General features: G+C 51.3%; 8 protein-coding genes across 8 annotated transcripts; 1 reads left to right on the top strand and 7 right to left on the bottom strand.

Annotated features, from left to right (window-relative positions):
• Positions 1–136: 136 nt before the first annotated feature.
• M436DRAFT_66052 (uncharacterized protein) lies at positions 137–1424 on the bottom strand (the record flags this gene model as incomplete). The annotated part of the gene is made up of 8 exons (XM_013569460.1): positions 137–139; positions 199–236; positions 375–419; positions 460–526; positions 689–1007; positions 1042–1142; positions 1199–1283; positions 1372–1424. The coding sequence occupies 8 exons, from the start codon at positions 1422–1424 to the stop codon at positions 137–139; spliced, it is 711 nt and encodes a 236-aa protein (XP_013424914.1).
• A 4700-nt stretch (positions 1425–6124) lies between these two features.
• M436DRAFT_66051 (uncharacterized protein) lies at positions 6125–6612 on the bottom strand (the record flags this gene model as incomplete). The annotated part of the gene is made up of 2 exons (XM_013569459.1): positions 6125–6168; positions 6354–6612. The coding sequence occupies 2 exons, from the start codon at positions 6610–6612 to the stop codon at positions 6125–6127; spliced, it is 303 nt and encodes a 100-aa protein (XP_013424913.1).
• A 1749-nt stretch (positions 6613–8361) lies between these two features.
• M436DRAFT_74973 (uncharacterized protein) lies at positions 8362–9258 on the bottom strand (the record flags this gene model as incomplete). Its single annotated transcript, XM_013569505.1, has 3 exons — positions 8362–8982; positions 9037–9106; positions 9167–9258. 3 exons carry the CDS (start codon positions 9256–9258, stop codon positions 8362–8364), a joined length of 783 nt encoding a protein of 260 aa, XP_013424959.1.
• Positions 9259–10109: 851 nt separating this feature from the next.
• On the bottom strand, positions 10110–11189 carry M436DRAFT_74972 (short-chain dehydrogenase; the record flags this gene model as incomplete). Its single annotated transcript, XM_013569504.1, has 2 exons — positions 10110–10741; positions 10796–11189. 2 exons carry the CDS (start codon positions 11187–11189, stop codon positions 10110–10112), a joined length of 1026 nt encoding a protein of 341 aa, XP_013424958.1.
• Positions 11190–12112: 923 nt separating this feature from the next.
• On the top strand, positions 12113–14002 carry M436DRAFT_53079 (Cryptochrome/photolyase FAD-binding domain-containing protein; the record flags this gene model as incomplete). The annotated part of the gene is made up of 1 exon (XM_013569407.1): positions 12113–14002. One exon carries the CDS (start codon positions 12113–12115, stop codon positions 14000–14002), a length of 1890 nt encoding a protein of 629 aa, XP_013424861.1.
• A 321-nt stretch (positions 14003–14323) lies between these two features.
• M436DRAFT_53202 (uncharacterized protein) lies at positions 14324–16352 on the bottom strand (the record flags this gene model as incomplete). Its single annotated transcript, XM_013569430.1, has 3 exons — positions 14324–15807; positions 15859–16162; positions 16215–16352. The coding sequence occupies 3 exons, from the start codon at positions 16350–16352 to the stop codon at positions 14324–14326; spliced, it is 1926 nt and encodes a 641-aa protein (XP_013424884.1).
• Positions 16353–19376: 3024 nt separating this feature from the next.
• M436DRAFT_52959 (uncharacterized protein) lies at positions 19377–19643 on the bottom strand (the record flags this gene model as incomplete). The annotated part of the gene is made up of 1 exon (XM_013569384.1): positions 19377–19643. One exon carries the CDS (start codon positions 19641–19643, stop codon positions 19377–19379), a length of 267 nt encoding a protein of 88 aa, XP_013424838.1.
• A 1348-nt stretch (positions 19644–20991) lies between these two features.
• Positions 20992–21498, bottom strand: M436DRAFT_74968 (uncharacterized protein; the record flags this gene model as incomplete). The annotated part of the gene is made up of 1 exon (XM_013569503.1): positions 20992–21498. One exon carries the CDS (start codon positions 21496–21498, stop codon positions 20992–20994), a length of 507 nt encoding a protein of 168 aa, XP_013424957.1.
• Positions 21499–22269: the final 771 nt, after the last annotated feature.

Raw genomic sequence — 22269 nt, 5'->3', positions numbered from 1 at the left:
ATCGTCCTTCCTAAGTTTAAGATACACCGGCGTTTAATTTGGTATACAACTTCCTTCCTCACGACCATACTTTGTCCCTTCGCCGTGATACGAGCCTGGATATAGTACTGCCTTTAGTCATCAAGACATCCGACTTCTACTGACGTTCATAAAGAGCATTCTTAGTCACGCAGCAAGAGCGAAGAACAGCAGGCTTACCGACGAGTTTTGATATACACGCTCTAGGAGGGAAACATCTACGACATAACGTTCTGTTGGTCAAGCTAAGGCAAAGTAAGCATTGAACACACTCCTGCGGACATGCTACTAAGCTGAGATGCATCGCTGTACCGACGAGAGACCATTGCAGAAGCCCCTTCTACATTCTAGCATACAAGCATGAACAGGGTCACCTTTCAGGGGTGAGATTGGCCTCGAGTCTGACGACAAGTAGCTAGCACGTTACTGGTATGCACATACTTTGTATGCCGTGGTCAGCTCTTGCACTGTCAGGCATAAAGGCAGCAAGCCACACTGATCCAGCCTTCTGTGTGTAATGCAGTGGCCGGCACACAAGGCGCGTCTAGGCCAGAACGAGAACGAATACTCGACGTTTGACATCTGACAGCTGACATTTGACATCTGACGCCTGTGCCAACATGTCGCCCGCTGGCTTCTACCCGGTCGACGGGTCCAACAAGGAGCGTACCTCCGAGGTTCTCGCTGCTGATGCTCGCAGAACGTCTGCGTGGCAGTTGTATCGAAGGCCTGGTCGAGACGGTGGTCCAGGTAGCCTGCAGGTCAGGCAGCTTCTGTTTCCAATGGTGACTCGAGGATCCGCAGACTTCAGAGTTGGTGCTTGCTTATGCCATCGACTTTGGTACGTCGTCGTCTGGCCCCTTGAAACTTCCAAGTACTTGTACTGTATGTTCAGCTTCGGATCTGTGTCCGGCTGGAGCTGAAAACTCGACGCCTCAGGCAGGTACTTTGCTTGGCCGCAGGCGCCATCAGCTGTCCCAGTCGGCTGGCTGACGAAATGATGTTGCTTACGCATAGAGTTACCACATCGTCGCGCTTCCCGTGTCGGCAGATGCCCCGTACATCATGCGGGTTTTCGAGTTTCCCGCACATGTCGCTCGGCCGACGCCGACAACCTTGAACAGCTGTATGCATGGTACAGTGGGTACCTACAGCTCATGACAACGCATTCTCCACTCACGCGGAGGAGCTGAGATTGACAGATCCTGGAGTAGATGGTCGAGTCGCGACAGAAAGTGGAGCGAGCGATACTTTGACCGGGATGCCTGAATGCCTGTGTGTTTTCTTGATCATACAGCTTTGTGTGTCGCGCTCGACCAATGAACTCAGGTCGCGAAGACGCATGTGACTTACATTCTGCATGCAATGCTCATGCCATCACTATGGCGTGCTGTTTTGTAGCACATGAGTATGGCTGAGTAATCTCGACACGGCAAAGCAGAGCAATGTCCGTCATCGATTGGGTATATCGACGCTTATCGTATGGTTAATTTGGCATATATCACTCGATATATGAAGTCTTTAATGAAGACGTCAGGCACGTGGTCCTGATCTCCAGTGCATATGCGGCTTGCAAGTCCGTGATGAGTGGTGCGACGGTGTTGGTCTATTCGTTAAAGGATGGCCATAATGGAGAAGAGATGGATGCAAACTCTAATTCGAGGAGCACACCGCCGCCGCCCGCACCTGCCGCTGTCGTGATGAGAGTTCTGGCCATCTCTGTACTTCTGCACAGTGCACACGCTGTTTGGCTCCTCCTGCATGAACTCGAGCGTTTGTGCAGGATTTTACTACATGCTGCGTTGCCGAGTCTAGTGCAAAGACGTTGCGTTTTGTGCGCTGTCGAGTACAGTACGGAGCACACGTAGCAGGTGAAAGCGGCAAGGATGTGAGCGTTGCTGTGTCGTTGCCTAGTCAGGATGCGTACTACTCCGTAGTATGTAGATGAAGGAGACTCCAAAAGTCTCCACGTAAATACAAGCTACTGTACGCAGGAGTGGGGTTGTCGCGCGTACACGATAGCCGGTCCCGAAGAGATTATTTGCAGCAAAGCCAATATTGTCGCCACATGCGGAAGTTGCTGCTCGGTGCCTGTTCCTGCTCTGAGTTTGCCATGGCCGAACATTTGAAATCGTTCGCACGTGCAGGTGCGCAATTGGTGCTGAACTTATCGAAGGATGCTTGGCTGCCTGGCAGGAAGGATTTCACAATCGGCGCAGTCAGTGCTTGCGATTCCATGACGACGATAGGAGACGACAGAACTCAACCCCCTTTTCGTGACTCTCTCACGCTGCGAGAGCGAGCAAACTCAAGAAAGGTTATGGCATTGTTGAACTGTCGTGGGCAGAGATGCGACTGCCGGTTCCAGCGGACGTCCAGTCGATCATGGTGCAAGATCTCGATGGAGGACAGAAAATTGCCTTTACGCTCGCGCTCTGAAACGCTGAGGCTCTGCAGTTCTGTCATGTCCAACTTTCTTTCTCACGGTACTGCATACATCATCTTTCGTACCGGCAATGTTCGATCTAGGAAAAGAGATGGATGATGTAGTTGCGCCAACTCATGCTGTTTCAACTCTCCCTTTGACGATCGAACATTAAAGCACAATTATGGTCGCAGTTCAGCCGTGCCTGACGATCTCTATCATGTACCGCAGAAATATGATCGCGCACCCCGAACGATTAAATCATCGAGTCATTGGCCTGCAGCCAAGCGAGAACAACTATCGGGGTGTGAAGAGACATTCATCCTTGTACTGAGCTTGAACATCCGCGGCGCAGTGGGGTGTGCAAAAGGTAAATCGAAATTGCGAGCTGACCACGTGGAGAAACAGCATACTACATTAGGAAAAAGGCCTCAGAAGTATCACGGATTTGGAATGGAAGAGACATTGGTTTTGAAAGGTTGAAGTGCTTGATTGAGTAAGAAGTAAACTACTAATAAGGCGCGATCATGTCTGCTGCCATAGGGTATATTGATGCCAATGAAAGATTCCCGTAAACACCCAAGCCATGCACTCCTCAAGAGTGATGTGCAAGGCCAATGATCCAAATAGATGATAAGAAAGTCCGTAAAAGCGTGTCGAAGAGATGAGTTCGTCGATGAAAAGTCGTGAAAACATTGTGTACAGGCCGAACGGCCAACAAGCGTGCAATGCATGATAGCATGAGAGGACCAACGGATGTGATCTTGTAGTTGCATGCTCGGAGCAAGTGTGAACGCCGAATAGGGCAAGCACAAGCATGTGCAATGGCGGGCCGCTGATTTGCGCTGGCAGTGGGGGTGGAGCCATGCATGCTGCGGATCATGCTTCGAATTGAAGAGGTGGGGATCCAATGAGAATAGATGCTCGAATGTGCCCGCTTCCAAGATGCAATCAAGTCAATGCAGGTGCAGTGCTGGAAGTGGGCAGCTGATAGATGAACAGACTGACATGCACGTCTGGCGTGCAGGCTGGTTCTCCTCATGAAACGTTGGTATGGTGATGTGTGTGCTCGAAATCATCCGAAGTGATTGATAGTTCACTTGGGAAGAGGAGGAAGAGGCCTGTTTGGGGGAGGACCAGGGCAAGGAGGAAACTCGAACATGGCAGGCATTGTGAGAAGAAGTTGGTGTTTGAGTGAGATGGTTGTTGGATAGTAGAGTGAGGTGAGATGATCGAGTGGTGGTACTTGATGTTTTGATGTATGTAGATTGAGGCTTGTAGTGGTTTGTGTGTGGAACGAAAAGAGCGGATAGAATGGGAGTAGGCAGGCATCTATATATCCAGGTACAGTGATAGACGCCTCGAGTAATTGACCATGATGCAACCTGAAGCGCAAGGTGGGTGACTAACGGTGGCCCGTGGGTCGAACAAGGACCGCGCGAAAAGGAGACACCGGGCTGCTAGTAATTCGTATCCGTCCGGCAGCAAGGCTGACAAGACTAATCTTGGAACCACCTGAATTGTGACGTTTCTATTCGGATGATCAAGAGGTAGCAATCAATTGATCCGCGTTCTACATCATATCCTTGTTTCATATCTTGTCTCGCAGCCTTCGGATTCCGTCTTCCCTGCTGACTGTGCCGCACAAGAGCAGCGGTGAAGTGGCCGACATGCTATTGTGCGTTATTGCTGCTGCCCAGCCCCGAGGTACTTGCTTCGACTCGAAACCTACTGCCGTGTCAGCAGCGAAGGGCTGACGGGGTGCTCGCTCAGCTAAGCAGCATGGCAGTTACCCTAGCCATGCAAGCGATCCAGGTCAAGGTTTGGTCCGTTTTGAGACAAAGCCAAAAGCACCGAACCGATGAACGGTCAACCGTCGACCGACAGACATGTGTCTCAAGGTGAATATGCGGGTTACGGGACTCGTGGCAAATTGCGCTGTCGACGATGCAAACGCCGCCTATGATCCATCGAATGATTTCCTAAACATGACTCGTCCGTCCACGCCGCAGACCTGACATCGCACAGAGCACAATTTTCTCACCTAAAGCACTTTCAATCTAAACAGAGGTCTAAGCGAATGATTGCCCGACCGAAGGCCTGTAGAATTTTCCATGGAAAAAACTTTCTTTCAGCACTCTCGGACCGCTCCATCTGACCTGATCAGCCAGAGCAGCTGTATCGCGCGCGGTGCTCGCAAGGAAGTGCCGGGGAGAGGACGAGATGGATGAGTCGTAATCTCGATGCTGACTGCCGGAGCATGTCCAGTGATCGGTCCATGTGGATGGGTGTGATGGAGTTCCCGCGTTCGCACACGTGGCTTGCTCGCATGCCTGTCAAAATCTCGGTCATTTTCCAAGGAAAGTCCACTCTATTCCGTACTCGTCATCATGATCGCGGCTATGTATGGAGTCGTGCCAAATGTCCGACTGGTGACCAGAAAGAGCCAACAGGATTCCGAATTCCTGGTACTTTTTCCAAGTTTCGCAGCCTTCCCCAGATCAACAGGGGCACGCTTGCTTGCGAGCGGCACGATTTTTTGCTTTTTCTGCGATCCGGCTGCATATTTTCATTAGACAACATTCCACGATCTTTCCATCTCGGTTCTCTCAACTTCTGCGTGGCCACACAGAGTATCATGGGCTGGATCTGTGTTCACTTCGCTCATATCCGGTCGTCATGCTTTCTCAGCTCTCACGAACTTTCGCTTCCCGGCAGCCCCGAAACTCGGGGCGTACCCCCGAACTGTACAATGGTAGGTAGACACGCACGCAGCTCGCACAGCCCTGTTGGGCAGAAGAACATCGTATCATGCACACCGTTGCAGCGTTGCTATCGCAATGCGCAATCATAAAATAGATCACCTCAGAGCCGCATTCTGCTGCACCGATATATTTCTGCATCCTCGTTGACGCTATCAAATGTGCCATGATGCTGTATTGCATTCTTTGCTGGCTTGAACGAGCATAGCCTCGACCTACTGCACAGCACGTACGACGCGCGAGGCCGCGAATTTGCGATAACGCTGCACGCTTCTCCTGAGTCTCACCGCTTACGGCTGTGAGCTGCCCGGACTGGACCTTTGTCTTCAGACAGGACCTTGACCCTAAAGTCACAGACCTTCGAAGCATCAGTTCTCCTCGACTTGACTCGGATTCGAAAAAGATTTTCTTTCTTTTAGTCTTGTCCAACTGGTGTAGGTAAAACCTCGCGTTTCGAATTCGCTTAGACTGCGATCATTTCCCCCAGAAAGACCCTGAGATGGCCCGTACCGCTTGACATCTGGCTATCCAAGGCCTCTGATACCAACCCTGATAATTTTGCGCATGGCACGTGTATGTTCACAGACCCCTTGGTGTTATTCCAGGATCCAGACAAAGTCCCTGGTCCCTTTGTCAGCAAATCATTTCCGACTTAGCGAGGCGCGGGCACTCTCAGGGACTGGACCACGAAAACACAGGGTTGACTGACAGATGGTATGCTTTCCAAAAAGTTCTCCAGGAAAAGAGACACTTATTTTTTTGGTTCATGCACAGTAAGACCATGTCCAACTCCGGAGTCGTGTACATGCAGCTGCACCAGGTACCTGGTCACTGGCTGCGGACTCATAGATTGTTCATTTCAACGAGAGGCGCTCAGTGACGCAGGCTAGTGCTCGAACCTCGAACGGAAGTATTTGTTCTATCTATTTGAGATTCCGTGAAGATCTCTGTCCTGTCCAGGCACTATAAATGTGTATCACAATCAAATTATCCAGACATGCGCGCACATCAATGCATGGAGCATCTGCTTGCATACCACTTGGTTGTGTCAACACTCGTCGCCTTGCAATCTTGAGCACGGTCACAATGTCCTCCATCGTTTCAACACTGAGGATCTTTGCTGTGTCTGTTAGTAGACCATAGCTTACCATTAGGGACCATCTTCTGGAAGTCTGTCCTCCAGAAAAAGAATGCCGGCCAAATATCGGTCAGACGCCTGGACCCTTGATGGGGATCAGCCTCCACGAATTGCAGACCCTTGAAACACCTCGAGTATTTCTGACACCACCTGCTATCTCGCATGCGCAACCCAGGTTGTCCACGTATCACGAATCCGAGGTGAGGGCTAGGTTCGTATGTAACGAGTCCTATTCTCTGTTTGTGCCCTTGGCCATACTCGAGTTTCATGTCGACTTCCTTATTCTCGGACGACACTGTACGGTCTACTGTAACCCCGCTCAAGCTATCTGTACAACAAAACTGTCATAGCAAGTCGGAGGGTTGTTCCCGATGCTTCTTAGTCTCATGCGAACACTAAAAGTACGCCTGGATGCTTTCTGGCTTCATTGCTGGCTTAGGCGCCAGCGCAAAGTACCAGGCTGTCCCGTTTAGAATGGCACTGCATCTTCTGCTCTACATCCTCATCCGAATTCCCCATGTATTCTGGTCCTGGCCGGCAGTACTCCACTGAGATAAATAACCTTCGGATGGCAGGCGTCTGTCTACGGAACGGGCGATAAGATCCTTCCGCAACGCTTGGCCAACGGTTATACTGATTGTACTCCACCATGACCTGATACTCAAGAACATCTGGCTGCTAGTAAAAGGACAAACGAGGCAAAGATCGCTCTTGTCTAACCTTCGCCCAGGTTACCTCTTACCGGATCAGGTCAGCTCACCGTCATACGAGCATCGAAATCTGCTCTCGTGCAACATGTCCTTTATGATCTACATGTTCCCTCAATATACGAATGTTTGCAGATCTCTGTTGACGTCTGTTCACCTTGATGCCAGGTCTCCGACCCATCTTGTGCACAGAAACTGATATCGTGCAGCGGATCCTTGGACCCTGGCCGCTACTCAATGCTGCATCGCCGCCGTCGTTGTTTGACCGCATCGGACCGTTCCTTGACATTTGCGATAATCTGCTGCTACAGGCATGGGGAAATACAACCGCAACGCTCAAACAGTGCCTCCCACAGTGTGCTCGATGTCTCATCCAAGAGTCCCAGCCGACACTTCTGCTCGCATACGAAGGTCACGAGGCTCTGCCACGTCTCACAGAAACAACTCCGTCTATGCGCGTAGCAGTTTCGGTGATCAAACAAGCTCAGCGTCCAGGTCTTCCAGCGATCTCGAACGGCGCTGTCTCAGTACGAAGAAATGCGGAGAGAAGACAACGGCGCAACTATCGATGACGGGATCAGAAACACAACGTTAACGACCCATAGATCAACATTGACCCCGCTGTCTATGTTTCGCATGTACGTTGGAGTTTGGCGTGTACTCAACGTTATGTGGGGACGCAACTGCCCCTACAGGCTGCATGTCTTTAGATCTCAGCCTATAGCGATCTTGTCTTGCTATAACGCTTGTAGTGTGCGAAGATCGCCGATGGGTTGCCGTCGACTATCGTTTTACTGCTAACTAGCTTCAACTCGTCTAAGAGGACTTCAGCTGTATGCCAAGTCAGCCCAATCCCATTGAACTGGACAATCTCTATCGTAGGGCCTCGACACCTAAGTTGCTCTCCGCACTCGTGACTGATATGGTGGATTCGGAGCCTAAGAAGAAACTACCCACATGAATTCCATTCGATTCGCTTCAGAAGCATCTTCTGCATGTGACCAAGCAGAACAAGTTCATGGTATTCTTTTACCATACTTTAGCCATCCAGCTCTTTCTCTTGTTCGAGTTTCGAGGAACTACTGTACGCTCTCCATCGCCGGTTACTGACCATGTCGCTTCAGTGCAGCACATCCATGATGTTCTCATTCTGGAGGCATGAATCGCAACAACACCTGAAAAGACCGATCCTGTTGTTCGATTCGAGAGCTATCTACGGATCATGGGATCCCATGACGAAGACACCGCGAGCGGTCTTCTCAATGCACAAGACAGCTTGAACCCGAGAAGCCCTTCGTTAAAGTCTGGCTGCTAGCCTGTATAGGCTGTCATGTATGCCCTCAGACTAGCATATGCAAGACCCCGGTATTCTCTCTGACCTGTTACCATGGCTTTGCCCATGTCTTTCATGAACATGACTCCTTCCGTGCTGTTTAGGAGTTCCACGCCAAACTCGTCGATAACGCTCGAGACCATTGCTTCGTACTCCTCATCCAAGAAGTCAGGGTCAACACCTGCTGCAGCTACAACCAAAATCGTCTTGATTTTGGCAAAGGATTGGCATAAGGCAAGTCTGTTGTCTTCTCTGACAGCTTGCTCCATAGTATTGACATGGGCGACGATGTTTGGCAACTTGAGCGCAATGACGCCGTATGTATGACAGAGCTGCGCAATTATTCCCGTGTATTCTTCCAGAGTCGAGAGCGGACCCATAAAAGTCAAAGCTGATGCCACTTCTTGCTTGTTGTCATCGGTCCTTTCTTCTGGGCCTTGTGCAGGCTCACCCATCGACATGACGGGGGATGACTGGGCAGGAGAGCCGACAGTGGCACAAGGAGTCGTGGTTGAAAATCCATTGGAAGGTGAGCCATCCATCACGTCTTCGTTGTCTAGTGCGTCAGACTTATCGAGTCTACTGGAGCGTCGAGGTTTCTGTTAAAGGTGAATTAGGATAATCATCAAGCAGTTGTGAACAACTTGACGTACCAGGTTCTTGTTTGAACTTGCACGGGAACCACCAGGCTTGGCCTTAGTTGAAGGGTTTGGCTCAGAATTCCTACATTGAAGTGTTAACGTCGGGTTACTCCTTAGATTTGTCCGCATATGGCATACGTACACAGTGCGTATGAACATATCCGTGCTAACACTGCCATCTGTTCTTTGGAACCGGTATAGGCTCGAGCTGTAGTTGCGGCAGATGGCAATCATCTCGCGACCTCGCAGTCTGAATATGTACCCGATGAGCTGTCGATTGGAGTCAGTCCTAGTCCAAGCGAAACGCGGCAGAGAACTCACAAAAACCTCGGTCTTTGTTACACTGGACTTGATAGAGATCCATTCCATCTGCAACAGCTCCTTGGCTCTGGTCTTGCACGTGTCACTTGGACAAGTTGCTTGTCTGAATGCGCGTTCTCTTTGTCGTAGTTGCTGAAGGACATCGCCGGTCGGTTTAGTTGCGAAACCTGGAAATGCTTCGCGGAATTGGGCTCTCTTTGCGCTGTTTGATGGCGCATCCATGGCTTGTGACAGATTGGCTCTTGCCTGAGCGAGGACCTCATTGAAAGTCATGCCACCATTGTAGCTGGCGTCCAAGTCGTTGCGATAGCCGATCCAGATCTTGCTCTCACCGTCGCGGGAGATGTCATCGTTAGCGAAAGGTTTAATCTGGCAATCACCGTGTGGTTCTCCATCTGGTGCGAAGCAGAGATATGATACTGCGTTGTCCTGACGAGGCATACTGATAATTGCCTATAAGCGTTGAATGTTGTTGGTGCGGAAAGATGCAGATGCGGGAAGGTGCAGCTGACTGTTCTGAATGTTGCGAGTGGGAGGATGCAGGAGTGATGCTCTTTCCACTTCATGCGATGCCGAGCAAACGCAGGACGACGCAGCGACGTGAACACAACAATGTCTCGATTGCTTCAGTTCACTAAGACTCTCTTGAGATATGTGAGTAAGCGAAAGTTATAACAATCAACACTAGAAGGTGTTGTGTGGGTCAAGAACTGGCTCTAAATGACTAGATGGACCTCCAACAGCCTCTGCTAGTGAGCCCTTGCCTAGAACCCAACTGCTTTCAAACTGAGTTCCCATAGGCGGTTCTCGGCCTCCTCGTCGTATGCGTACGTCGCATAACCACATCTACCGATACCCTCGTCCTCTGCAAGTGCAGGTGCTACTCCGACCTCAGCCAAGTACATTCCACCATGCGTCTCGAAATAAGGACTCAAAGCAGCCCATACAGTGGTAGCAGCTCCCTGCTCTGCGGTGCATTCGATCTTCTTGAAGTACTCTGGGTCACCAATACTCTGGAGGTCCTCCACCTTCTGGTGCCTCACAAGTTCCGTCGAAAGGATCACACCAGGATGAACAGAAAGAGCACAGATACCATGGTGACCATAGACTCTGTCGATATAGTTGGCCATGTAAATGTTTGCTGTTTTGCTTTGTCCGTAAGCGGCATATGGGTTGTAGCTTCCCTCCTTGGAAAAGTCCATATCGTCAAAGCGAACGGGACTGATGAGATGGCCACTACTGGACAAGTTGATGACGCGAGATTTACGCTCGGGCAAAGCTGACGCTAGCAGAACAGGCTTGAGGAGTTCAAACAGCAGGAAGTGACCGAAGTGATTGCTTCCCATATGTGTCTCGAAACCACTAACGGTCTTTCCCTGAGGTGCTGCCATTACACCTTGGAACCGTCAGCATCAATCTTGCGACATCTGCATAGCGTGGGTAGACTTACCAGCATTGTTGATCAAGATGTTCAGTCTATCACTTCGACTCTTGAACTCGGCAGCAGCTGACCGTACACTGTCGAGATCACCCAGATCCATGTTCAAGAACTCGACCTTCTGTCCAGCTGGTGCATCTTTTGTGATAGCCTTGATAGCAGCTTGGCCCTTCTCAACATTGCGGAATGTCAAGTAAAGTTTTGCTCCGGTCTGGTACAGCGCTCTTGCAGTCTGGACTCCTAGGCCAGCAGAGCATCCGGTGATAAGAACAACAGCATCGTTGAGTTTTCCTGTGGCGTTCAGGTCCTGTACAATCTCGAAAGCAGTGGGTCTCTCATCGCCAATGCCTCGCAGGTTTGCGTGTCTTGCAAGGTATGGTCGAAACAGTTCTGTGGATGGTGACATTTTGGATAAGATGATTCGAGAGACAGAATAGTCTAAGTTTCTAGCTGTTCATTATATATATGAGCACTCAGGCAGGAGATGATTAGAGAAGTTGTTTCACATATAGTGTTCTGTTACAAACTGACTCGCAGCACTGTGTCAGGCTGGTTGGAGTTGATATCTGAACCTGTGACTGTCGAATCCCTCGTAAGTCCCTCAATGGAGATGACTTCCATTTGTGTCCATGCCAACACTGAGATCTTTGGGTTCTGTAAGAGATGGATGTTAAGTTCGTGGAAGCAAAACAAAACACAAAACATACAGCAGCAGGGATTCCCACGTGGTCACCCACCGTAGTACTAATCTGCCGTTCAACTGCTTATGTATGGCAGAGCGGACGGGATGCCCAGTTTTCAGCTGACTGTGGCCGTATGTACTAATAGCAAAGATTCCACAGCTTATAATACTTCTGTCGAGTGGAATAGCAACGTATCGGTCGCATGGTAGTTGGCATCAATACGCAACTCACTCCTACTCTTGGAGCGGCGACAGAGGCGGACAATGGTGCAGCTGTTCTCGAATCGGCGAAACGCTCCGGCAGGCATGATCAAATCGTGGCATGTGATGAAGTTTGAACATTGCTCTGTTCCTTTGAGGTGTTGCGCATGTTCAAAGGCAGACTCAGAATGCGTGAACGTTGGACCCTGCCAGATCTGAACATCTCGATCGCGTTTTGGCTTTCAATCAATGTCATCATCGAATCCAGGAACCACCGGTTTCCCTGCCATCGAATTGTTAGAATATGGTGGATGACAAAACGCCCAATTTGCGCCATGTCTTTGTGGTCGCGTCCCTTGTTGCTGGTTATAAACAAGCTCTACAGCAGGCTTCGAAAGCAAACAAATCATCCCTGCCATCGCCACCTACTATTGCCCTGAACAACCATGTCAAAGGCTCCGCGTGTGATTTACTGGTTCCGTACTGATTTACGTCTACACGACTCTCCAGCGCTGGCAGCAGCACTTGATTTGAAACCGGAATGTCTATATCCCATCTGGACTTGGGATCCGCACTACGTGTACCGCGCCAGGGTTGGCGTCAATCGTTGGCAATTTCTCATCGACTGTCAGAATGATCTTTCGCAAGGCATCACCAGAATCAACAAAAACTCGAAACTCCTTGTCTTGCGTGAGGCTCCTCAAACTTTACTACCAAAGCTGTTCAAAGAATGGCGGATCACACACCTGGTGTTTGAGAAGGATACAGACGCATATGCACGAGAGCGCGATGACAAGATCTGCGAGATCGCAAATGAGATGGGTGTCAGGGTCATCACAAAGAGCGGACGAACACTCTACGACAGCGATCTGCTGGTCAAGACAAATCACGGAAAACCAACAATGACCATAGCGCAGGTCCAGGCCGCAGCGGCAAAACTGGGCAAGGTCGCAGAGCCTCTACCTCCTCCAACGCACCTGCCCGATTTTGGAGACTTGTCACTAGAAGGAGTTGAGCAGGAGAAACCACAACCTGAGCCTGACTTCAATCGAACACATCGAACTGGCGACGAGGGCTCCTACGAAGGTGGAATCGCAGGTCCCAAGGGTGACTTCTCTGTACCGACTCTGGAAGAACTTGGCTTACAAGAAGCGACTACACCGCATCGTGGAGGTGAATCTCTAGCCTTGCAAATCCTTGAGGGCGTCATCTCTAACGAGACGTTTACGGCAACCTTCAGCAAACCCTCTACCGCACCGACAGCCTTTGAGCCGCAATCAACTTGTCTCACTTCACCACATCTACATTTCGGTTCGTTGTCATGTAGACTGTTCTGGCACAAGGTACAAGAAGTGCTTGATAAGTACAAGGGCAAGGCTTCTGAGCCACCTACCTCCTTGCACGGACAATTGCTTTTCAGAGACATGTACTTTGGTGCGCAAGCAGCGATAGGATATCCGTTCGCTCAGACTGCGATGAACGACCACTGCCGATTTGTACCTTGGCATTTACCTTCCAAGGTTGACGAAAAGACAGGGTTGATCACCGGAGAATACGAGGTAGACGATCCACAAAAGGAAGAATGGTTCAACCGCTGGCGAGATGGTAAAACCGGGTTTCCATGGATCGATGCCTTGATGCGACAGCTAGCTCTCGAGGGCTGGATACACCACCTCGGTCGTCATGCTGTAGCCTGCTTCTTGACGCGTGGTGGCTGTTACATCCACTGGGAGCGTGGCGCAGAAGTATTCGAAGAACTCCTCATCGACCACGAGACGGCTTGCAATGTGGGAAACTGGCAATGGCTATCATGTGTTGCGTTCTACTCGCAGTACTACCGATGTTATTCGCCGATCGCGTTCCCCCAGAAATGGGACAAGGAAGGTGCTTTTGTCAGGAGGTACGTTCCCGAGCTTAAAGACATGCCTACGAAATACATCTATGAGCCATGGAAGGCACCAATTCAGGATCAAAAGAAGGCGGGTGTCTTGATCAAAGGCGATGGCGAGCAAGAGAAAGAAGGCGATCTAAGCCTATACCCCAAGCCCATCTTCGACTTCCCAAAGCAGAGAGAAATCTGCATCAACGGCCTCAAGGGTGCGTACAGTGTTGGACTGCACGGAGACTCGCCAAAAGTATTGGACGGTACCTGGAAGGAAATGTTTGATGACGATGCAGAGGGACCTACTGAAGGACATAAAGGAGGACCAGCTGGATCTTTGGATGAAGAGCACGCTCACAATACAGAAGACCTCAACCCACACAAGTCAACACCGTCTAAGAAAAGAGGCGCTCAAACCACACTTGAGAATACGTTTAAGAAGGCGAGAACATAAAGAAATAGGATATTAGCCGAATGAAAGTAAAGTAATGAAATTAAAAGCACCAGCCAATGAACATACAGGCAGCGACGGGGTATGTAGATGCCAGCTGCCTGAGTCCTTGGCAGAAATAATAAGAGCAGAAGTGCTGCGACGCGATATCTGCAGCCTGAATCACCGACTCCGCCTCCAACGCCTGCTTCAAGCCCGTCTGTCTGAAGAGCGAGCGAGTCTAACGCCATCAACCTGATCCGTTCCGTTTACTCGTAATCTGCCATGTAAAAAACTAACGTATACCATACACGCACAACTGAGGAAGAGTGGAGACAGGTCTCCTTACTCCTCGATCTTCAAAACAGGGTAAGCAACATCAACGTCACCCTCGGGTGCGGCCTGCTGCTCATGCTGTTCGTGCTGCTGCTCGTGCTCTGCGTGGTGAACCTGCTCGTAATGAGGCTCAAGAGTCTTTTCATCGGCAGGCTGGTGGTGATCCATGTGCATGTCGTGGTCAACGTGGTGCTGAGGTTCGGGGTACTCGCCCTCGCCTTCAAACTCTTGGTTGTTAATTCTTTCGCTGACCCATCTACGAAGCGCCTCGATGACTCTGACGTTCTCAACCCAGGTAGCCTGCTTCTCATCGGAATCGCTGCCTGCGCCAGTGCTAGGACTTTGGACAGCAGTTGAAGTCTGAGAAGCGGCGCGGAGGGCAGGGTCGAGAGACGAAGAGTCCTCAGGCTGCTTGGTGCTTGCGCGAGGAGTCTTGGCACCGTCGGACTCGGTCTCCATGGCATCGGAGTCCATGTCCTGAGAGCGAGGAGCAGGAGCCTCACGTTGGAGACGACCACCACTGTAGCGGCGACCTTCGAAGCCCTCAAAGCCAGAGGCAAGACCAGAGGCAGGAGCGGAAGTGGTTGCAGGGTATCCGGCGCCCATGTCAGAAATGGCTGTGACAGATGGGAGACTGGGGTACATGGAGCTACCGTGGGCACTGCTCATGCTAGAGCGAGAGTGGGTAGACATGGGCGACTGGCCGGCTGAGGTGTACGATGACACGGAAGCAGGGGTGAGAGCAGGAGTCTCCATAGCACTGCTAGAAGCCATGTTGGAGAGCGAGCCGAGTCCAGGGGTGGAGACAGAGCCAGAGTGCTGCATGCTGGGGGGGCTATCGCTGTTACGGTACTGACTGCCGAAGCCAGGGTAGTTGGTGTACTGGGCATGAGATCCGGGTTGCTGGACACCGGCAGCGGCGGCACTGTTGCTGCTTTCGTAGACAGTAGCTTGGAGCTGCTCGAGGAATTTGTCAATCTCAACCAGATCCTGCTTTGTACGAGCGTTGGAGGGCAGTGGCAGCGAGTATGACTGAGTAAGGGGACCCTGAGACATGCTACCACCGCTGTTTCCAGTCATGCCCAAGTTGCCCGAGTTGTTGAAGCTGTCAAGCAATGAGCTGGCTGCACTGTATGACGAGTTGTTGTTGCTGGCGTAGTTGTTTCCAGTCGAGTAGCCGTAGCCGGTGCTGATAGGAAGCGGCAGGTTGGCCGACTGAAGGCGCTGGCCAACATCGTAGTAGTTGCCGGGGTCAATGGCGCGGCGCTTGATATCACCAAGGAAGTCGTTCAGAGCTTCGATGGCGCGTCTACGGGTGTCCATGCTCTGGATATCAGCAAGGCTGTTGCTGGCAGGGTAGTTGACCTGGCCATAGCCTGCATACTGAGGCTGCTGCTGGGGTTGCTGGAAGAAGCTGTTGCTGTTCAAGCCGTGGTTGGGGTGAGGGTAACCATTGTTGGTTCCCAAGTCATGGGGGTAGTAGCCGTTGTTAGCTAGAAGCCATGTTAGTATGTCTCGTGGAAGAAAAGTCGTAGAGAGCTTACCTTGTGCAGGCTGACCGTGTTGGTAGTTGCCGCCAGAAGGTCTGTTCTGACCCATGTTCGGGTCGGGAGAGCGAAGGAGTACCGAGTCATCGGCGTGAGTCTTGACGTGCTTCTTGAGATCCTGAGGTCTCTTGAAGGCTTTGCCACAGAAGTCGCACTTATGAGGCTTGAGGGGTACGTGGACTCTGATATGCGAGGTGATGTGATCACGCTTGACGGTGGTAACGCGGCATGAACCCCAGTGGCAAGTCAGGTTGAGATTGTTTGTGCTCTTGCGACCGACGTGACGTTCGCATACGTGCTCCTGGTCAGACTGTTAGAACATGAGCATGCTTGTAAGGCGCAAGACGACTTACGTAGAGAGCCTCGGCGGTTTGATGGCGTTCACCACAGTTCAGCCACTGGCAAGTGAGTGAATCAACAGTGCTGCTCTGTCCAAGAGAAGGTGTCCCGATAGCATGTTGAACAGGCTGAGGCGAGTCATGCTGCTGCATGGGCGACTGGAGCGCATGTTGGATAGTGGGAGACTGCTGAAGGGATTGCTGTGCCAGACTCTGTTGCTGAAGAGGCTGGTGCTGGAGGTGGGCTTGCAACTGCTGATGTTGCTGGGTGGGCGAGGCCTGTTGGAGCTGCTGAGCAGCGGCGGCGGCGGCAGCAGCAGCGGCAGGGTCAGGATGATTTGCTTGAGGAGCCATAGCGGCGCCAGGTGCAGCGTCCGACATTCTTGGTATTTTGCCTTGGCGGGTGGTGAGCGACGCTGGAAGAAGAACGCGTCAAGATGCGCGACACAACACAGACAGAAGCCTGTATAAATGTGTGAAAGTGAATCTGAGTCTCGACGTGGGGTAGAGAGGCAGGCGTCCAAGACGTGAAGTGCTCCAAGTCTTGGGTATGGGCGGTGGAAAAAATCAAGTCAAGACGTGAACAGGCAGGAGGAAAAGCCAAGCAAGCAGGACAGCAGGCAGGCGCGGTCTTAAGCTGGGCTGCTGGGCGACTTCCCCCAAGCCCGCTCGACTTAGCGCCGAGAGCCTGCGAACGCGCCAAGGGCATTCGGTCAATTCTCTACCCGATTTGTGCACGGCAATACAACGCCGGTAACCCCGCCCACGAGCTCAACACCATCACTCCGAGGAGCGTAAAGTTTCTCTCTACGACCAGACAAGCGCTCAAGACGACTTTCGAGACGTGGCTGCCAGCTGCACGACTTACTCTCTGGACATCCCGCGTCTCGTTGGCTCCAGGCGGTATCCGTGACTGGCTCACTGCTTCGTCATGTTAGCACGAAGGGAGGGTCGGAGTAATGCGCCAAGGCTTGGCCAGAGGCTGAGTTTGAATCCTGCTTGGTACCATTGGTCGGGCGTGGTCGGTCCCCATGTCGCAGCGGATTCGACTACATCCAGTTTTGGGCACATTTGACGAGCGACTTTTCAGACCGACATAGAATGTCAGACCCCTATCGCCGCGAATCCAGCTGTGTCACAAGTTGGTGTTGAAAAATGTCCTTGAGCATCGGCTCCATGCCAGGTGCATAGCAGCATACTTCTCTCATCTCGTAACGCCAACGGCACTTGGTAAGGAGGCGGCATTTGTCTCGAACCGTTTAATCACGCTGCCAAAAAGTCGCCATCCTTGGTACTCTTGGAAGAATTGGCCTCATGGAATTCCGCTGGACCTTGGCTTTGATTTGCAACTCCGATCTCTTGGAAGGTCCGAATCCATGGCGACAAGTCCTCCTGGGGCTGCCGTGTGGAGAGAGGGGTTGGCCAAGTAGCCAAGTCCATCCGGAGAGGCGAGGGGAGGCGTTCGTTGAGTAGCGAAGAAGCCATGCAATGATGAGGAGTCCATCGGTTCCCTGGCATTTCTCACTGTACTGTGCTACGCGTCTTATCGCATGCTTCGGCTTGGCCGTATCATCATCGTATCTGCTCAATATGTCAGCCTTGGGCGTGGAATGACGCTCATACATACCTACCCGTCAGGGGCTGTGTCTCAGAACAACACACCGAGGCGTAGTTGTGTTGCCAAATCACATGAGGTTTGGCAAATATGCTGGAGACTGCGCACGAACTGAGCAGTCAATTTTCGCTGACGCGAGCAGAAAGGTGCGAGTTGAGAGCCAAGACTCCTTGATGCCAAGGGATACATCAACCATGACTTCGGAGACTGTGGACCACACTGCGAATGCCCTGTGAGATCTCACTGTTGAAGGAGCACTCGTTGCCTCCGGTTTCACCCTCCTGACACCATGCTGTCGAAGCTCGAAGCCGAAATAGCACGACTAGAGCGAGCAACTCGTCTAACGAGAGGCATTCATCAATACACATATCTATGAGACCAGTGACGAGAACATACCAGACCGGACGGTCATCTTGCAGCGTCTATACATGCCATGGGTCATACATCGCCTCGTGCTGGAGTTCGATTCAGTTGTTCCCTCCTATCCACAGATCCGCCTCCTTTCCCTACCTCTATCTTCTTCGCTTACATGTATGCTCTTTGCCCTCGTCTACCATCATACACAGACAGAGAAGGCAATGTTACAGCGAGAAGCATCACCGCTGCCTTTCCTCAGCAGAGGAATGGTGTAGCTCCTGATCTTGCTGTCACCCTTCTGTTCGTCTCTATAGTTTACACCTTCTCTATGCACACCTCTCAATTCTGTTTCATCCAAGAACCGACGAGCCATAGTAAGGGCAATCTCCAGAGTGGTATGATACGGGACCCGAGTAATGATCCATCTGTCGGTATACTTACGACACGAGGCCAGTGGTGCAAGATCAAGTGCTGCGGCATCTTTGATCCATGAGCGCCAGTACATGACTGATATGCTACTTGCCTTGTCATGGATGATGCATCTTATCTCTTCTTTGCATGCTTGATTCAGTAACGGATAGCCGAAGCTTCAACAGCGTGCAGGGTTAAAATCGAGGTAAGAAAAGGCACAATTGTTCGTGCGTACAAGGTAGACCGAATGCGAGGAGATGACAGCGGTTCCTAGTAGATGGTGGTCTGACTCTGTGACTGTCACTGGGCTCTGGTATCTAGAGCTGTGACAAAGTCCTGGTTCTACCGGGACTGTGACTCACAAAGGTCAACGCCCGTGATACCTTGGTATATCAACAAATTCACAGCTCAAACAATTGGGAAACAGGAACAATAAATTTTGGTGATCAAAAAGGTATTTGGTATTCATGAAACGAGACTACATGTTTCCATCGCAATCCCAGTAATAAAAATCCCTAGCACCGCCCATTTCTGGATAGATGCTTCCATTCTGAAAAAGTTTCTCGTAAAATCGTGATCCATTGATCATGTCGTTTCTTTGAACTGATAAAAACTCAATAGCCGGAACAAAAGCTCCCAGAGCGCAAAATTGAGATCCTCGAGCAAAACACGAGTTGCTCTAGACCATCAATGATGAACCATGGAGGGTATTGTGCTTTGTGTCTGACATCGAGGTGAAGGTGGTGGTGGTGTGGTAGGGTTGTGAAGGGGAGTATCAAGAGCAAAAGATACGCTTAGATGGACTCCTTGTTGGCCTTGGCCTGAGCCTCGTGCGAGTGCTGGTCGAGCTTGTCGGAGGCAGCGCCCATGGCACCGGAGACACGGTTGGAGATAGAGTCGTCGGCGGTGTTGCCCTTGGCCTTCTGCTTGTTGGCCTCCTTGGAAGCCTCGGCGGTGTTGCCCTGAATGGTCTCGGAGACGTAGTTGGCAGCGTTGGCAATGGTGTTGGAGATCTGGCCAACGATACCCTCGTTAGGCTGGTCGACGTTGGGGGCAGGCATTTTGATAGAGGTGGTTTGGGGTTGGTAAAAAGTGGAAGATGTGGTTTGTGATGATGGAGGAAAGAAGCAACGAAACAAAGGGCGGCAGCTCTTCTTATACTTGTATTGTTGTACAGGTCCCCCTCTTCGCACGTGCAACCGCAGCGGGCATTCCACAATGATCGAATGTGTACCCACTGCGGCCTCATTCGCTCGCCAACTGACATCAAAGGCGTTTTCTCCTTGCTAACGACATTGGGCCGTGGTCTGACGCTATAGCAACTCAATAACCAATCCAGAGTCTGGAATGGACGTGTCGGCCCCGCCAATTGTTGCTTGCGAAACCAAGCTCCCCTCTGCTGATTTGATCACGCACACCCCTCAGCTGCATCATAGGCTTCAATCTCCCAAACGGCCCATTGCCAGCAGCGACAGAGCATTGCTCTAAACAACTCAATGCTCTCAGGCTAGTTGATCTCATACTAGATGTTCACATGCTCCTGTCAACAATCCTTCTGAAAAAGCAGCTGTCGGTCGGTCTGCTCATGCTCGCGACTTGCAAAACAACAGCGGGGCTGCGAAAGCAGGGTCAATCGAGCTCAATCCAGGCCTGTGGGAGCGGGGGAAGCTTGATCGGCCGCCCTGAACATCTTTGCCGTTTGCGGTAGCTGCTAGCCACTGACATCATCACGCTGCCCTTTGCTTTCTTCTCTGTTCGATGCCAGATATCATCTCGATCTCCAAAGCTTGCGGGAAACTCGATTTGGCATGTGATAAGACAGACGGTGAAGCCGAGGGTGAAGCACACGGAAGCTTGCGGATGCAGAGATGCCGTATACGATATTGGCGCATATCGCAGCCAACGCAAGCAAAGCATAAAGACAATAGAGACACGTATCAGTATGCCTTTTGAGATAAAGCTACACAGCGGGTGCGTCCTGCAGGGGAAGGGTGCCAGGAAAAGCTTCGTGGCGATCTAGCTGCGAATCCCCCTCAGAGGGGCTGTGTCTGCCATGGAAACCAGGTCGGGCCAGGGAAATTACATCAGAGTAAACATAGACGGGTCCACTTCCGGTCGCATGCTACGAGCATACGTATGTGTGTGTGTGGATACCGGACAGATCGCAGAATCGCAGGATGTCAGGCAAGCCGTACGCACTCTCTCCGGAACGCGAAAGATGCCGGGTCCGAGGTGTGTAGTAGACTTTGCAAACAGTGAAGACATGCAGCAATGGGAAGCGTCTCGCAACCAATGATTTCGATACTCGGAACAGATATGGGACAAGAAGGTATTGGGTCGTAGACGGGAAAAAGAGCAGGAACACAAAACACCATCCAGGGGAATCAGAAAAGGACGAGAACCAACAGCCTAGAAAGGCTCACCACCAGGCAGACGTGCCTTCTCAGGACGAGACAGCACACCGTCGACACCCCTCTCGATCTGCTGCTTCAGCTCTTCCTGCTTTCGTGCCTCGTCCTCATGCTTCTCCCTCAACTTGTTCGCTGCCTCGTCGTCACCGCCAAAGAAGTTGCCCATTCCTCCTCTGCCGTAGCGAATACCCGTCGTCTCCTTGGCCTTCTCCTGGTCTGACTTGGGAGCAGGCGTGCCATCGCCTAGAACATGGCTTGTGTCTGCCCCCTCAAACTTGCCGGTAGCCTTGAGCTCGCGAGGCGAGTAGTAGTTTCCAGCTCCGCCCCTTCCTGTGTGTGCATATTCTTGATTGTGAAGAGCTGGGTGTGCGGTGCCAGCGTAGTCTTCGGCATCTTGTTGGTTGCGCTCGAGGTCCGCAGAAATCTTCTCGTTTGTCGCATTGGTTGCCTTTGTCGCATTGAGGGCCTCGATGTTTCCCGCTCCGCCACGTCCAAAGGCAGGCATCCTGAGTGGCTTTCCTAATTGTAAGAGTAGGTGGGCTGGTAGGTACGGTCGCAGTCAGGCAGATTGAGCGTGATGAAGAGGAGCTTGGCCGCGTATGCGCTTGTTCAAAGTCGAATCGTTTTAGTTAGATGCGATGTAGTCTACAGATAGCGAAGATTCTTGACGCAATTGAGCATGCAATTAGGGAAGTCCAAGAAGAATTGGCAGACCAGGATCATTGCTCGCTATCAGGCAGTTCTTGGGACCATGACAGTTGCCATGACGTAACTATCGAAAATGGGAACGGTTCGCGAAGGGACAACCCTGACTCTGCACATAAAACATCTATCCTGATCAATCGCTGTCGTATATAGCCTCATATCTGTACATGATGGTTGACATGACCTAGGTGAATCCCAGAATGTTCAATCCGCACGTTCCGGATGTTTAGCAGTGCCTCGGTGGTAAATCTTGCGAAGATCATTATTTACGGAACGACTCCAGTCCAGCAAGCATGCTTGTGATACAGCATCAGAATGCGCAACGTGATCACAATCGAAATACACACTACAGAGTAGGCACGATAGACAAGAATGAGGAAAGAGGCATGAATCAATGATATAATATACAACTACTGCTGTTGATCAGCTGTTAATCGGTATCCCAATGTCTCGATACGCTTTTCGAGGTATGAACGCTATGCTCAAAAGACCGCAATGCGACTATCGACAGAATCCTCGGGCTTAACGTTAGCAATAATTACGAGAGTTGAGTGTCAGGCACTCCTGTTTC

The sequence above is a fragment of the Aureobasidium namibiae genome (assembly GCF_000721765.1).
Source record: "Aureobasidium namibiae CBS 147.97 unplaced genomic scaffold scaffold_15, whole genome shotgun sequence".
In the NCBI taxonomy this organism is placed as follows: Eukaryota; Fungi; Ascomycota; class Dothideomycetes; order Dothideales; family Saccotheciaceae; genus Aureobasidium; species Aureobasidium namibiae.
The sequence above is the reverse complement of the archived record's forward strand: the minus strand, read 5'-3'. Positions and strand labels throughout refer to the sequence as shown.